The sequence below is a fragment of the Gorilla gorilla genome, chromosome 13, assembly GCF_029281585.2.
Source record: "Gorilla gorilla gorilla isolate KB3781 chromosome 13, NHGRI_mGorGor1-v2.1_pri, whole genome shotgun sequence".
NCBI classification, from domain to species: Eukaryota; Metazoa; Chordata; class Mammalia; order Primates; family Hominidae; genus Gorilla; species Gorilla gorilla.
Window position 1 is genome coordinate 84,371,251 of NC_073237.2, and position 17,255 is coordinate 84,388,505.

Here is a 17,255-nt window from a genome sequence, read left to right on the forward strand (position 1 = left end):
ACTGGGACGCTCGCCCTTTTCTTACCAATTCCGGAGAGCTTTTTGAACATTACGGTGTGACCATTTACCTGTCCAAAGCATTGAGAATGCTTTTTCCCAGCCTATTTCACCTTTCAACTTTGTTTACTTAATTTGTTTGTTTGCTAGAAAAAAATTTTAAAAATTTTTATATTTTCAAACAGGTATATTTTCTTTTAAAATTTCTAGGGTTTTAGATCTTGGTTTAACAGGTTTCCTCAGTCCCTAGTTATTTTGAAAATACACTCTCCACAATTTCTATTCAAGATATTTATTGTTTCATGTTTTTACTTAAAAGGTTTAATCCATTTATTTTTGGACTTTGTAAGGTGTAGGAATCCAACTTTATTTCCTTCCAGACAAATAGCCAGTTGTGCCAGGTTCATTTATTAAATAATCTTTACCCCATTAAATTCAAATGACATATTTATTTTCCATTATATTTCTAAAGATATTATGATTTACTTCTATACTCTCTAAGCTTTTCCTCCTATTTAACTGTATTGATTATCAGGGGCTTTATAATAGGTTTAATTAATTTTTCCGTGGAAATTTTAAGATAAAAATCCCAATCCCCTCAACCCATTCAGATGCTAACTGAAATTGTATTACATTTATATAACTAGGGAAAAATAAAATAGTCATATCTTGCAACCCAAGAATACAGTCTCATTCCCTTTGTTCATTTATTCTTTTCTGTCTTTCAAAAAAGTTTGTGACTGTTTTTCTACTTTTCTGAATTTTCTAAATATTCCACAATAAGTCACTTTTGAATTTTTTGTTTTTTTTCCCAAAATTGGCCAGGCATGGTGGCTCACACCTGTAATCTCAGCACTTTGGGAGGCTGAGGTGGGAGGAGCACCTGAGCCTAGGAGTTCGAGACCAGCCTGGGCAACATAGTGAGACCCCCGTCTCTACCAAAAATCAAAAAAATTAGCCAGACATGGTGGTGCGTGCCTATAGTCCTAGCTACTTGGGAGGCTGAGGTGGACAGATTGCTTGAGCCCTGGAGTTCAAGGTTACAGTGAGCTATGATCACACCACTGTACTCCAGCCTGGATGACAGTGTGAGATCCTGTCTCTGAAAAAATAAAATAAATAAATAAAATATTTTTAAAGAAACCAATAAATCGGTAAGAATTTCATAAAATTGAAGTGGTCCACCTTGCCCATAATAACCCTTCAGCTCCCATCATCTCCTTGTTTCTCTAGTCTTCCTTTCTTTTCCCAGGGCACTAGGATAAAAACATGTCCAGGCAGACACCTCTTACCAGTTCCTACTATGAAGCAGTTCCCTGAAACCAGAGGCAAACCAGGAAGGAAGTACAAAGGGGTCCAGGCTCTTTCCAGGGTGTGCTTACCGAAACAATCTGGCTTCGTATTTCCTGCAGATGATTTCGAAGTACCTTCATGTCCTTTGACCCAGAAGCCCCAGCATCCAGAACAAACAGCTTATTTGAAATGTGAAGATCATTTCCAAACCTAAGGGAAGAGCAGCAGCCTCCTCAGCAGTAAGTTAATGTCCCCAGGCCTTTTAATGGAGGGGCCAGGCTCCTACTGGCTCAAGAGGCTGGTAGGAGGGAAGGAAAGTTCTGGTGTCCTTGCAAAAGCCCCTCCCCATCCCTGCTGGTGGTGGGCTCTGCCTCATCACAGTGGGTGCAGAGACTTGGGGAAATTGGCATATAGTCTGAGTCATAGGAGCGGGACCTTCAGGTTTGCATGAAGCAGCAGGAGCACAGCATGGAAAGATGTCAGCTTCTCCCGAGGCAGGAAAGGTGAGGCCTAATGCTCGCACCTTACAAGTGAGGACAAGAGATACTGTGGAAAGCGGAGGGACTAAGAATAGAGGTGTGAATGCAAAAGCTACATCACTGACCTAAAATATTACTAGAAGCCCCATTTTTATATCTGACAACAGATATAGTATCTCAAGACAATAGATAAGTGTCTCAAGTTGATAACGCAAGATCAGAGATACTAGCATATTATAGAAAGCTGCAGGTTCAAACTTTTTTGATAGACTCTGAGTAAAAACATATATTTTACATGATAATCCTGTACATACCCATATTCATCAGTGAAACAAACGTTTTACAAAATAATACTTGACATCTGATCTAGCCTATCCTGTCCTGTCCTTTCCTGTCCTATCCTATCCCATTCCATTCCATCCCATTTTAAAAAGAATTTGCCACGACTTCCTAAATGAATTTTAAGACTCACTAGTAGGTTGCAACTTACATTGTAAGACATACTGATTAGTGTTTCTGAACACTGAATACTGCGTACTGAAATCTAAACAGCTAAAAGAAGTCACCTCCGGACAGCGTTGCTGGGAGGTAGAAAGAAGGGGGTTGCTTTCATCACGTGCTCTTCATTTGTATTTGATTTACTACGTGGATTCATTGTTTTAATAAAAATGAAAAATAAAGGTTGTGCATCCCTAATCCAGAAATCTGAAATGTTCCAAAATCCAAAAACCTTTTGGGCAAAGACAAGACATGCAAAGGAAATGGTTATTAGAGCATTTCAGATTTAGAATTTTTGAATTAGGATGTTCAACTGCTATGTATACGTAAATATATTAAAATCCAAACAAATAAGAAATCAGAAACACTTCTAAAGCCGATCATTTCCAATAAGGGATACATGACCTGTACAAGAAAAGAGTTGACCAAGAAAGAAAGACCTTTAAAACCTTTCTCTGGTTCATGAGACTTCCTTTGTACTTTTCACACCTCTGCTTCAGTTCTCAGGCAGAGGAGGCTACCCGTGAGCTGGAGACTAAATGGCTGCCCCTCACCTGTTCCTAATCTCCTTCAGCAACGATGTATCTTTGTCATATCCAAACTCGCCTCCAGCCGGTCGAGGAACATTCATGATGTCAGCGTGGGTGGCCACCAGGACAACTTGGAGTGGGTTCTTCAGCTTGCCACCGAAGGCTGGGGGCAGAGAGGGAACTGCTTCAGGGGGTGGGTCCTCCTACCTGGCTGCCTCTCCTGCCCAGGTGAGGGGGGTGTGTTGGCCTCATGCCCAGGCCGACTCTCCAGGTACAAGTGCAACCTGCCACAGAGATGAAGGCCCCATGCCCGCTGTGCACTGTGACTCTAGAAGGCCCCAGCATGGCCAACGACAGGATAAGCCCATCTCCTAGGCCACAAGGAAAATTGCTCAAAGTGGACCAGAATGACTAAAGGCAGTTTCTCAAGTCTCCAAATAGCCCCTACTTACAAGGAGAGGGAAAATTTAACCTCTGACAAAAGGGATGCCACTTACAAGACCAAAGAGAGACGCCTGAGTGCAGCAACACCACAGAGATGGGTCAGAGATAAATGACCTGCAAGTCACACAAAGAGCCTCCCACTTCAGGGAGTGTTTAAAACAAAGGGAAAAAAGGAGAAAGAAAGAGGCAAAACTGGCAGTACCCAGAGGGGCCTTAAGCCCAATTCCTTGTTATTATATGCTTTTCCGGAAAGAAAAAAAATTGACTGCTGAGTATTGCATTTCACCAGGGAAGGCTGCTTCTCTTGTTGTGGGCAAAGACCAAAAGAAGTTTATTTCATGTTATCCTCTCCTCTAGGAATAAAGTTAAGATAACACATTCAGTCAACATGCTCCCTTTCTTCATTTCTCTCTCTTTTTTTTTGAGACAGGGTCTCACTGTGTCACCCAGGCTAAGTGCAGTGGCACGACCTTGGCTCACTGCAGCCACAACCTCCCAGGTTCAAGCAATCCTCCTGCCTCAGCCCCTCAAGTAGCTGGGCCTACAGGCACATGCCACCACACCTGGCTAAGTTTTTGTATGTTTTGTAGAGATGAGGTTTTGCCATGTTGGCCAGGCTGGTCTTGAACTCCTGAGCTCAAGGCATCCGCCCACCTTGGCTTCCCACAGTGCTAGGATTACAGGCGTGAACCACCGCACCCGGCCTCTTTCTTCGTTTCTTAGTGGAATTACAGGATGGAGAACTGCTCATTCTGCTGACTAATTCTGTACCCTTTAGGTAAAGGTGCAGTAGCTATCCAAGCAGGGATTCCATTTTGCACCCAACATACAATGACCATGGCTCTCAAGTGTAGAAAAAAAGTGAGAAATGCCTCTCAAAGGATTGTTCAAAGTGGGCCTTTGAGGCAGGAATATGCAATCATGAAACAAAAACAGCCTGCAGAATACCACGAACACTTGAGCCTCAGGAAGCTTCTCAGAGTGGAACTCTCCCAGCAGGAAGGAGAAAGGAAGTTGGCTCAGCTGTTAGCCACAAACGGTGGGATCTGCTCATGGCCTGGTGCAAGGCCAGCAGCAGCAGTGGCAGGAGCAGAGCAGAAGCCTGGAAGGAGGAGGCGATTCCTGGCCAACCACAGGTAGGACATCACTGGCCTACAGGGACTTAGCTCACCTATGGGTTCTTCAACTGGGACAAGGGACTTCAGGAAACTGAGCCAGAAAATCACTTGGTTCAGCTGGATCTCATAGGGCTCTTCTAGACTAAAGACAACAACATGGATTGACGTGGGATCATTTGCAGCAAAATAGTCATAACAGCAGAAATACACAGGATTTCCAGAGAACTCCCACACGCTGAAATCGCCAACTCCTACAGAAAAAGAAAAATGATAACAATCGTGAAACACCACTAACCAAATTTCAATCATAAATTCTCTTAGCGTTCCACGGATTCGAAGTAGGCATAGTGACACTTAAGGCATTCTTCTGTATGTGTATACATCTTGTTATGACTTGGGTATGGTTTGTTCCCCACTAAAACTCATATTGAAATCACTCAGTGAGGTGATGTGGGAGGGGAGGCCTGGTGGGAGGTGTTTGGGTCCTAAGTGCAAATCCCTCCCAAATGGCTTGGTGCTGGTGGGAGTGAGTGAGTGAGTGAGTGAGTGAGTGTGTTCTTGCTCTTGTGAGAGTGGATTAGTTCTCATGGGAATGGATTAGGTCCTGAGAACGTGGATTGATGTAAAGCAGGTTTTTGTCCCTTCCCGTGTGTCCACTTACCCTTTGACCTTCTGTCACATTTAGACCCAGCTCAAAAGCTTTCACCAAAATCAAAGCAGATGCTGGTGCCATGCCCCTTGAACTTCCCAGTCTGCAGAGCCATGAGCTAAATGAACCACTTTTCTTATCAATTACCCTGTCTCAAGTATTCTGTTACAGCAACACAAAATGAACTAAGACACACATCTACTGACGTGCAGATCGACTTGTGTCACGCTTACATATCTATGGCATGTATATTCATGTCTGTTTTTCTACTTATATCTGCACCTGCTTAACTCTTTCCCTAAGTACCTTCATTATTATGTGTGTGTGTATATATATATCTATATCATGACTACTTCTAATACCCTGGAGGGCTACACACACACAACATGCATGTACACATATATGTGCATGCCTGGGTGCTTACATGGAAATGTGTGTGTGTGTGTCTGTATACATATATATTTTGTATTACTCCCTCTCAAATATTGGTATATTAAAAAAAAGAGAGAACCACCTGGGGAAAAAACAAAGATCCATCAGGTCATATTACACAGAAGTGTGAACACCACATCCATAATAATAATGACACGGTTGTAGGCTCACATATCCTTAATACAGACACTCCACCTTTACTTGCAGAATTTACTCCTGACAAGGAAGGAGCCGGGGACAAACTGCCCACATTAGGTTTGTGATTCCCAAACTCACAAAGTCCCATAGAGGATTAATTGAGAGAAGGTGGGTGAAAAGATTTTGTGTCCTGAATAAACATATATGAATTTTGGAACATGCCAGGGTGTAGGATATTGAATGTAACAGTGACTATGAAAAGTCACCTGAATTTGGCTCAACAGGGACTGACTTGGCCAGGTGACTGAGGGCCCTGTCCAGCCTGCTCAGAAGAAGCAAGAAGCATGCAGGGGTGTGAGATGCAGAGCTCAGCAGTTCTGCCTGCGCAGGAGGTGCTTGGACCTGGGAGGAAGTGGGGTCCTTCAGGCAGGAAAGTGTCAAGTAGGGGTCAAAGGTTGTATGTGGGGGCAATTGCTTTCCCATACTGGAGCTGTGCAGGCTGCCCATTTCCCCAGAAATATCTGCAGATTAGATTCCACCTGGAGCTCCCAGGACTCCCGGAACCTCCAGTGGACCTGAGATGCCCCCTCTCTACACTGCCACATCCTGCCAGGACTGTGGCCGCCCACCACTGGCCTCTGGGGCGGCCTGGCAGGGCCACTTCCATCACAGGATTTGAAGGCTCCCTTCACCTCGTTTACCCCTCAGTGCTTACTCTGTACCCAAAATCCTGCAGTCAAGATGCACTCTGAGATCTAAAGGGTTTTTCTCAGACTTGTAGTGAAGCAGGAGGGACCACCCTCCAAAGCTGGCTGCTTAGGCCAAGCATGGAAAGTTCTGGTACCCAGAAATTGGCTCTTGGAGTGTGGGGTCCTGAGGTGGGTTGGGGCTGGGGCTGTGAGAGATCAGATGGGAGCAGGGCCTGGGGTCCCAAGACAAGTTTCTCTTCTCTCTGTGCTGCCACAGCCAGCTCTGCTGTGGGGAGCTCAGAGGAAGCCCAACTTTTAAGAAAGCAAAATGCACACAGACCATGAACTCCTGCAATTTTTGCCCCGGTGCAGGGGGACCCTTCACCCATGTGGGCCCTGAGATTAGCTGAGGGAGCTGCCTGGAGACTGCATGATAGTATTGCTCCAGAGAGGGAGCTCAGGTTGGCTCCCACGCACTCTCTGAGTCCTAAGCAGCTACAGTGCGGCACCATTTGTATGTTCCAAACACCCGTAGACTGCATCCTGCTCTGTAGCCCAACGGCCTTGGCATCTCTATATCCCTAGAGCCCTACTGACATCTCTGCCTGCAGCCACCACCTTGGCTGGCAGCTGCCACCAAGGTATAGGCATAACCCATTGACAGAGACCCCACTGTTCCTAGCAGAGTAGTGGCTGTGCATTTTCATCTGCCCCAAGGACAGAATCCCCTGTCTGCAGCCACCGCTGCTGTGTCCACTGAGTCTAAAGTACGTGCAAATCACACACTCCCCAGCTGGCTGCATATGGCTGCTGACACTGAAAGCAGGACCACTCTTCCCAGTAGCAGAGCCACAGTGCAGCCACTGCCTCCCTGACTCAAGCATTTTGCCAGAGGCTGGGGATCACATGCACCACCAGGGGACCTGACGACAGGCCTGCTGAGCTTGACTTCACAATCCCCTAAGAGCCTGAGTATGCTGTCTGGGGACCTGGGGATCACCTAGCCCAGTCCACCACCATTGGCACCTGAGCACTCCTCTTAGTGGCCTGAGGTCACGCCCATCCAACCTACCACTATCATCACAGCTGGCACTCACCTGTATATGCCACCTGCAGGGCTAGGTACTGGCCTGCCTAGCCCATTGCAGCCACTGCCAACATCAGCACAGATTGCTTGGGAGCCAGAGGGCTGTCTCATTATGACTACTGCCATCACTCACACCACGCCTGCTGCCCAGGGAACTGAGAACCTGACTACCCACCTGGCCCACTGCTACTACTACCAGCACTTGAGCAAGCTGCCTGGAGGCCCAAGAATCAACCTACCTGGACCCACTAGTATCAGCACCAGCATATACCACCTTGGGGCCCAAGGACAGGCATGCTCAGCCCACCACTGCCACCACTAGGTTCTGAGGACTGGCCCACGTGGTATCCCCATCTCCAGAAAAACTTTACCACAGCCTCCACTAACAACCATACCCTAAGCCGCTGAGAAAATTACAGACACCACTGGAGCTGTTTACAGCTGAAAAAAAATCGTATGGCCACTATGATACTGCATGCACCCAGAATCAAAGCCAAAGTGCCCTACTCAACCAACACCATAGACACATCTTCAGGAAAATGCCCTCCCCTATGAAAGCAAGTTCAAAAAGTTCAAAGAAGTGACTATTATACCGGATGCACAGATATCAATGTAAGGACACAAGAAACATGAAAAAGCAAGGAAATATTGCACCTCCGAAAGGGCACAATAACTCTCCAGCAACAGATTCTAATGAAAAATAAACCTATGCAATCTAAAAAAAGTACTCAAAATCATGACATTAAACAAGTTCAGTGAGGTACAAGAGAATCCAGAAAAACAATACAAAGAAATCAGAAAAACAACTCAGAATATTATGAGAAGTTTACCAAAGAATCAAAATAGAAATTCTAGAATTGAAGAACTTCTTGAATAAAACACAAAATTTATTCAAAAGCTGCAACAACAGACTAGATCAACAAGAAAGAATTTCAGAAATTGAAGACAGGTCTTTTGTAATAACCCAATCAGACAACATTAAAAAAATAAAAATAAAAAAATAAACAAAACTCTTGTGACATATGGGACACCATAAAGCAATCAAATATTCAAGTTTTTGGTGTCCCAAAGGTAAAGAGAAACTGAAGGAGATAAAAAATCTATTTATTAAAATAATTGTTAACAACTTTCCAGGTTTGGCAAGAGATTTGGAAATCCAGATGCAGGAAGCTGGAGAGATCTCCAAATAGATACAATCGAAAAAAGGTCCTCTCCATGGCACATTGTAGTCCAATTGTCAAAAGTCAAAGACAAAGGGAAGTCTGAAAACAGAAAAAAAAAAAAAAAAGTCTAGTCACTTACAAGGGAACGCCCATCAGACTCACAGCAGATTTCTCAGCAGAAATTTTACTGGCCAGGAGAGAATGAAATGCTATATTCAAAGAACTGAAAGAAGGAAATTGTCAGCCAAGGATACTACAGACAGCAAAGTTATGCTTCATAAGTGAAGGAGAAATAAAGTCTTCCCCAAAAACAAGACAAGCTGGGGGAAGTGATCATCACTAGATCAAATCTATAAACAATGCTTAAAGGAGTTCTACACCTGGAAGTGAAAGGACAATTCTTTCATCATGAAAACACACGAAAGCATAAATCCACTGGTAGAGGAAACATGTTAAGGAAGAGAAAGGACTCAAACATTACAACTACAGAAAGCCACCAAACCACAATGATAATGAAGGAGAAAGGAATAAAGAATATACGAAACAACAAAAAATCAATTAATAAAATGACAGGAATAAACCCTCACATATTAATAATAACCTTGAATGTATATGAATTAACTTTTCCACCTAAAAGATACAGACTGGCTGTTTGACTAATAAAACATGGCCCAACTATATGCTGCTGACAAGAAATCCATTTTATCTATAAAGATACATATAGATTGAAAGTAAAGGGATACAAAAAGATATTCCATGAAAATGGAAACCAAAAGTGAGCGAAAGTTGCTGTACTTATATCAGATAAAACAGACTTTAAGTCAAAAAAAAAAAATGGTCATTATATAATGCAAAAGGGATCAATTCAGCAAGAAGATATAACAATTCTAAACATATATGTATCCATCACCAGAGCACGCAGATATTTACAGTAAATATTATTAGATCTATAGGAACAGATAGACTTCAATACAACAATATTTGGGGAATTCAACACCCCACTTTCAGCATTAGGCAGATTATACAGACAGAAATTTAACAAAGAAACACTGAATTTAAACTGCCTGTTAGACCAAGTGGACCTAACGGACATTTACAGAACATTTTATCCAACAGCTACAGAATACGCATTTTCTCATCAGCACACAGAACATTCTCCAGGATAGAACATGTATCAGGACACACGAAAAGTCTCAACAAATGTAAAAAAAATTGAAATCATATCAAGTATCTCCTCAAACCACAGTGCAGTAAAACTAGAAATTGATAACAAGAGGAACTTTGGAAACTGTACAAATACATGGAAAGTAAACAACATGCTCCTGAATGACCACAGGGTCAAGAAAGAAATTAGGGGAGAAATTTAAAAAAATTCTTGAAACAAATGAAAATCAAAGCACAAGACCAAAACCTACAGCCAAAGCAATGCTAAGAAGGAAGTTTATAACAATAAACACCTACGTCAAAAAATCAGAAACGTTTCAAATAAACAATCGAATGATGCACCTCAAAGAACTAGAGAAGCAAAAACAAGCCAAACCACAATTTAGCAGGAGAAAAGAAATAATAAAGGTCAGAGAAGAACTAAACAAAACAGATACTAAAAAAATACAAAGAACTGATGAAATGAAAAATTGTTCTTTTATAATATAAACAAAATTGCTAAACCATTTGCTAGACTGACCTAGAAAAAAAGAGAGAAGACCCAAAAGAACAAAATGAGAAATGAAAAGTAAGGTATTACAACTGATGCCACAAAAATACCAAAGATCATCAGAGGTTATTATGAACAACTATACGCTAACTGGAAAATCTAGAGGAAATGGATAAATTCCTAGACAGAAAATTTACAAAGATTGAATCAGAAAGAAATAGAAAACTAGAGCAGACCAATAATGAGTAATGAGATTGAACTGGTATTAAAAAGCCTCCCCAAAAAGAGAAGTCCAGGTTTGGATGTCAGAAGAACTAATGATTCTCCTCAATCTATTCCAAAAAAACTGAAGAGGCGGGAGTTCTCCTTAATTTATTCCATGAAACCAGCATTGCTATGATAACAAAACCAGAAAAGAATGTAAAAACAACAACAACAACAACATCATCATCATTATAGGCCAAGATCCCTGATAAACACAGATGCAAAAATCCTCACAATATACTAGTAAACCAAATCCAACAGCACACAAAAAAGATGATACACCACAATCAGTGATGCAAGGATGAGTCGACATAATACACCACATCAACAGAAAGAACAAAAGCCATACCATAATCTCAACAGATGCTGAAAAAGCATTTGACAAAATTCAACATCCCTTCATGATAAAAGCTGTCAACAAACTAGGTATAGAAGGAACATATCTCAACATAATAAAAGCCATACATGACGAACCCATACCTCAACATAATAAAGGCCATACATGATGAACCCATAGCTGACATCATACTGAATAGAGAAAAGCTGAATGCTTTTCCTTTAAGATCTGAAATAAGACAAGAATGCCCCCTACATCACTCCTATCCAACACAGTACTGGAATTCTTAGCCAGAACAATCAGGCAAAGGGAAAGAAATAAAAAGCATATAAACTAGAAAAGAGAAACTCAAATTGTCCCTCTTTGCAAGTGATATGGTCTTATAACTAAAGAAACCTAAAGACTACACCAAAAAACTCTTAGATCTGAGAAATAAATTCATATTAAATAGGTAAAGTTGCAGGATACAAAATCAACCTACAAAAATCAGTAGCCTTTCTATACATCAAAAATGAACTAGCTGAGAAAGAAATCAAGAGGGCATTTCCATTTACAATAGCTGCAATAAAAATAAAATACCCAGGAATAAATTTAATCAAAGAGGTGAAAGACCCCGACAAGGAAAAGCACAAAACACAGACGAAAGACACTGAGAAGACACAAACAAATGCAAATACATGCTGTGGTCATAGATTGGAAGAATCAACACTGTGAAAATGCTCATACTACTCAAGGCAATCTACAGATTCAATGCAATCCCTATCAAAATACCAATGTCATTTTTCACAGAAATAGAAAAGACAGTCGGAAAATTTGTATGGAAACAAAATAGTGGCCAAATAGCCAATCCAATCCTGAGTGTAAAGAACAAAGCTAGAGGCATCTCACTACTTGACTTCAAAATACACTGCAAGGCTATAGTAACCAAAACAGCATGGTATTGATATAAAAACAGACACATAGACCAATGGAACAGAATAGAAAACTCAGAAATGAATCCAGGTATTCATAGCCAAATAACTTTTGACAGAGGCAATAAGAACACATACTGGGGAAAAGAACACCCTTGTAAATAAACGCTGCTGGGAAAACGGAATATCCATATGCAGAAGAATGAAACTGGACCCCTGTCTCTCACCATATTCAAAAATCAACTCAAGATGGATTAAAGACTTAAATGTATACCCTAAATTATAAAACCAGTAGAAGAAGACAGGCTTCAGGACATTGGTCCTACAAAGATATTGTGGATAAAACCTCAAAAAGCACAGGTAATAAAAACAAAAATAGACAACTTAGAGTGTATTAAACTAAACAGTTTTTGCACAGCAAAGGAAACAATTAACAGAGTGAAGAGACAATTTGTAGAATGGGAGATATTTTGCAAACTATTTATGTGACAAGGGATTAATATCCAGAATATACAAGGAACTCAAACAGCTGAACGGTAAAATAACAAACAATCCCATCAAAAAGTGGGCAAAGGTCTACAGTAACCAAAACAGCATGGTACTGGTACAAAAATAGACACATAGACCAGTGGCACAGAACAGATAACCCAGAAATAAAGCTGCACACCTACAGCCACCCAATCTGCGACAAAGTTGACAAAAATAAGTAATGGAGAAAGGACTCCCTATTCAATCAGTGGCGCTGGGATAGCTGGTAAGCCACATGCAGAAGAATGAAACTGGATTCCCACCTTTCACCATATAAAAAAATAATTCAAGATGAATTAAAACTGTAAATGTAAAACCTCAAACTATAAGAATCCTAGAAGAAAATCTAGGAAACACCATTTTGGATACTGACCTTGGGGAAGAATTTATAACTAAGTCCTCAAAAACAATTGCCAACAAAAACAAAAATTGACAGGTAGGACCTAATTAAAGAGCTTCTGAACAGTAAAAGAAATTATCAACAGAGTAAACAGATAACCTACAGAATGGGAGGAAATATTCACAAACTATGCATCCAAAAAGGCATAATCTAAGATCCAGAATCTATAAGGAACTTAAAGAGTTCAACAAGCAAAAACCAAATAACCCCATTAAAAAGTGGGCAAAGGACACGAACAGACACTTCTCAAAGGAAGACATACAAGTAGCCAACAGACATATGAAAAAAAGCTCAACATCACTAATCATCAGAGAAATGCAAATCAAAATCACAATGAGATACCATTTCACACCAATCAGAATGGCTATTACTAAAAAGACAAAAAAACAAGAGATGCTGGTGAGGGCGTGAAGAAAAGAGAACACCTATACATTGTGGGAATGTAAATAAGTTCAGCCACTGTGGAAAGAAGTTCGGAGATTTCTCAAAGAACTTAAAACTACTGTTTGACCCAGCAATCCCATTTCTGGGTATATATCTGAAAGGAAACAAATTGTTCCACCAAAAAGACACATGCACTAGTATGTTCATTGCAGCACTATTCACAACAGCAACAACATGGAGTCAACCTAGGCGCCCATCAATGGCAGACTGGATAAAGACAATATGATACACATACATCATGAAATACTATGAAGCCATAAAAAAGAAGAAAATCATGTCCTTTGCAGCAACATGAATGGAGCTGGAGGCTATTATCCTAAGTGAATTAACACAGGAACAGAAAACCAAATATGGCATGTTCTCACTTATAAGGGGGTACTAAACATTTGGTACTCATGGATGTAAAGATGGCAACAATAGTAACTGGGGCCTACTAGAGGGGGTGGGAAGGAGGGATCATTTATACCCTAAACCTCAGCATCATGCAATATGACCAGGTAACAAATCTGCACAGGAACCCCTGAATCTAAAATACAAGTTGAAAAAGAAAGGAAAACAAAAATGAGCAAGAACCTGAATAGAAATTTCTCAAAAGAAGACATACAAATGGCCAACAGGTAAATGAGAAAAATGTTCAATATCACTAATCATCCAAGAAATGCAAATCGAAACCACAGTGAGACACCCTCTTACACCAATCAGAATGGCTATTATTAAAAAGACAAAAAAAAAAAAATAGCAGAAGCTGGCAATGATGCAGAGAAAAGAGAATTCTTATATACTGTTGGTAGAAATATAAATTAGTACAGTTATTATGGAAAATAGCATGGAGATTTCTCAAAAAGACTAAAAATTGAGCTAACATATGATCTAGTAATTCCACTACTGTGCATTTTTCCAAAGGAAAGGAAATCAGTATATCAAAGGGATACATGCACGCCCATGTTTACTTCAGCACTATTCACAATAGCAAAGATACGGAATTGACCTAAGTGTCCATCAAGGAACAAATGAATAAAGAAAACGTGGTATACACATAACAGAACACTATTTATACACAGACATAAAACAGAATGAAATCACGTCATTTGCAGCAACATGGATAGAACTGGAGGTCATTATGTTAAGTCAAATAACCCAGGCACAGAAAGATAAATACTGCATGTTCTCATTCACATGTGGGAGCTAAAAAAGTTGATTTTATGGAGGTAGAGAGTAGAATGATAGATACCAGAGACTGGGAAGGCTGTGTGTGTGTGTGGAGGGGGGAATGAAGATAGGTTGGTTAATGGGTACAAACATGCAGTTAGATAGAAGAAATACATTCCAATGTTCAATAGCAGAATAGGGTGACTATAGTTAACAATGCGTTGTATTTTTCAAAATAGCTAGAAGAGAGGACTTGAAATGTTCCCAACACATAGAAATGATAAAAACTCAAAGTGATGGACACCTCACATAATGTGACTTGATCATTACATACACATTCTATACATGCAACGAAATATCACACGTACCCCATAAATATGTACAAATATTATTACTCAACAGTCATTTATCAAGCACCTACTGTATGCCAAGTGCTTTACTAGGCGCTGACAATACCCCAGTGTTTAATTTCACTGTTTAGGGATGGTAGCCAGCCATGCTTCAGTCCTGGCTCACTCTGAATATCAGTCTGTGTTGGATTTCCTTCTGGAAGTGACAGATATAGCTCAGGACAAGCTCCCTTTAGAGATGACTTACAGCCCTGTTGAAGGGAAACCTGAGGTCCTTCCCTTGGGGCAGGCAGGGCATACCATTCAAATAAGCGTTCTGGATGTCGATGGCCTTGGTGGACTGGTCATCGGCCGAGCAGTGCGGGTGGTGGGTCGGGGCCACAAACACCTCCAGCATCCCTTTGGTAAGACCCGGCTCGAACATCATGCTGCGGCTCCTCACGCTCACGTTCTCGCAGCCTGGGTACAGGTTGTTGATGCTCACTGAGACTGCAGGACGGAAAGGATCACATGAGTACTCGATGGGGGCAGCGTGTGCCTGTCTCCCTCCCAGGCTGGCCCTGAGGTTTCCTTTTCTGGAGCACGCCTCTGTCCCCACCCCAACTCTGGCTTCAGGCTGAGTGTGTCTGCCCTCACACGTGCAGGGCAGCAGTGTTCCCAGCAAGGCTGTGGGCTTTTCCGCTTGCTCTAACCCCCCACAACCTTTTCTGCCCCGCCCTGTTGCCCGGGTGGCTAGTCCTAGGGATTGTGTCTCTAGGCTGGCTTGCCATGTGATTTCTGCCTAGGGTCAGCCAAGGGGAGGCTGTGGAGAGGGTGGGAGGACAGAGGTCGGGTTTCTTCCCTTCTCACTTCCTGCTACTTCTCTGATACTCGCAGTCTCTGTCTTCCTCCAGCTCCCACTGAGCGACTTCTCTCTCTTGCACATGAGATTATTATTGCAGGTTAAATGGAAAATGATTTCAGACAGTAGCAGGCCATAGCATTAAATAATGCTGAATCACACACTGTGAAAGCTACTCATTTTTGAAATTCCCTTGAAGGCCTTTCAGTTGTTCTTGCAGCAAGTCTCCACTTGAGGCCTTCCGATTTTAGCATTTCCTCAACACCTGCTCATCTTCCCTTTTAATGAAGAGGGTGTGGGCATCGGCGTTTAGCTGGATTTTATTCACATTGGTTGCTGTTCACTGCATTTATTTTTACTCATGGCAGTGACACTGGGTTCCCATTTATGATAGGGATATTAACTTTCATTTTCAAATCAATGTATTTTAGTACATTTAAAAAAGTGAGTCAGTTTAAAGGAAACATTATGTAAACAATGGTGAACTTGTGGGTGTTGTACGGGAGCTGAATAACACTGTCTGGGTCCCCTGCGTTTGGGCATAGAGCCTGTGCTTCCTCACTGTCTCAGTTACTCACTGGCCTGCCCTGCTCCCCGTCTCTCCCACCAGGCTTGTGCAGGCAGAAGCTGCCTTTCTGGTCAGGGCTGTGACCCAGGGCCCACAGAGGGTGCTCTGTAAGAACTTGGTGAACGAATTGTATCGGAGAAGGGATTCATTGATCTTAACTGCAGTACCATTGGTTTACCATTAATACAATAGACATTGCGAGGCACTAAAGAAGTGACCATTTCACCTGGATATCTGACTTTAAAACAGGCGATCCAAACACCAAGGTAATCCCTTACTTAAAGACCAAAGAGTTAAGACTTTGGACATGGATAATGGGGGTATCCAACGGAGGGGATGAGGAGAAGAAAAGTGGATCCTAAGGGCAGGATTAGGTACAGGGAAAGGAGAAAGGGCACTAGGAGGGCAAGATTTATTCTGAAAAACACCAACACATATTCTATTTCTGTAGGAAAGTTGGCAGATAGGAATGTAAATAGAAAACAAAAGCAAAATGATGTAAGTCTTGATGTCAACATAGCTGCCATTTTAGTGTATTTCTCTGCATATTGTTAATCCCAGTCTGCAAAAGCTGCTGGGTTGCCCAAGAATGGGTCTGTCCATTTCCCTGTGACCTGGAATCTGTGTCTGGGTGCCTGCCTGTCAGGAACAAGCCTTCTTTTAGTGGCATGTGGCCGTGTGCTTAATGAGGAGAGCAGACGTTGGTAAATGGCAGTCATTCCTGCTCCTCAGTGACAGTTTTCGTTGGGAGGATAAAAGGTTAGGACAGGCTTTGTACAAGGTGTTATGAAAACAATAATTTCATGGGGAAGCACTGAAATCCCGGGAAATCATTTTTGTTAACGACTGCCCCCTGGTGGTGTAACCTGACTGCTCCCAGGAGACCCACTTTACCTGGTCACCGGGAATTCCTCCCGCAGGCTCCTCTCCGCGGGAACAGGAATGGCTTCTTCAAATACTCTTCCTGGACATTCATGCCTCCTATGACCTTGGATGTTTTCCTTCCCACAGCTCAACAGCCACAACCCTCAGTGTCCCCACAGCTGAGTGATGTGTGCAACAGAAAACTTCGAGGGGACCCCGTCCGGTCTCCTGGCTGGGAGCTCAGCCTTGGCCTCCAGCGTTCTCAAGAGAACGGCAGTGGAAAAGGGCCAAAATTCTAAAAGCAAACTTCTTGCTGTCTGATGATATAAATGTCGCCATGTAGGCATCTCTCCCATTGAAAGGAAAAGGGCCTGACAATTCTAGGAGAGGTCACTGGTGTCCAGAGCCCTGGCCTGAAAGAGACCCCA

General features: G+C 42.0%; 1 protein-coding gene across 4 annotated transcripts in view; it reads right to left on the reverse strand.

Moving 5' to 3' along the window:
• LOC115935778 (death-associated protein kinase 1-like) overlaps positions 1-17,255 on the reverse strand; it is a 69,646-nt gene that overhangs the window by 6,952 nt on the left and 45,439 nt on the right. For all 4 annotated transcript variants that reach the window (XM_055350896.2, XM_055350895.2, XM_031014243.3 and 1 more), the window contains 4 exons: positions 14,855-15,043; positions 4,413-4,610; positions 2,822-2,960; positions 1,380-1,500 (listed from right to left, as the gene is read on the reverse strand). In XM_055350896.2, the coding sequence (XP_055206871.2) occupies positions 1,380-1,500; positions 2,822-2,960; positions 4,413-4,610; positions 14,855-15,043 (647 nt within the window). The remainder of the gene's footprint in view (positions 1-1,379; positions 1,501-2,821; positions 2,961-4,412; positions 4,611-14,854; positions 15,044-17,255) is intronic.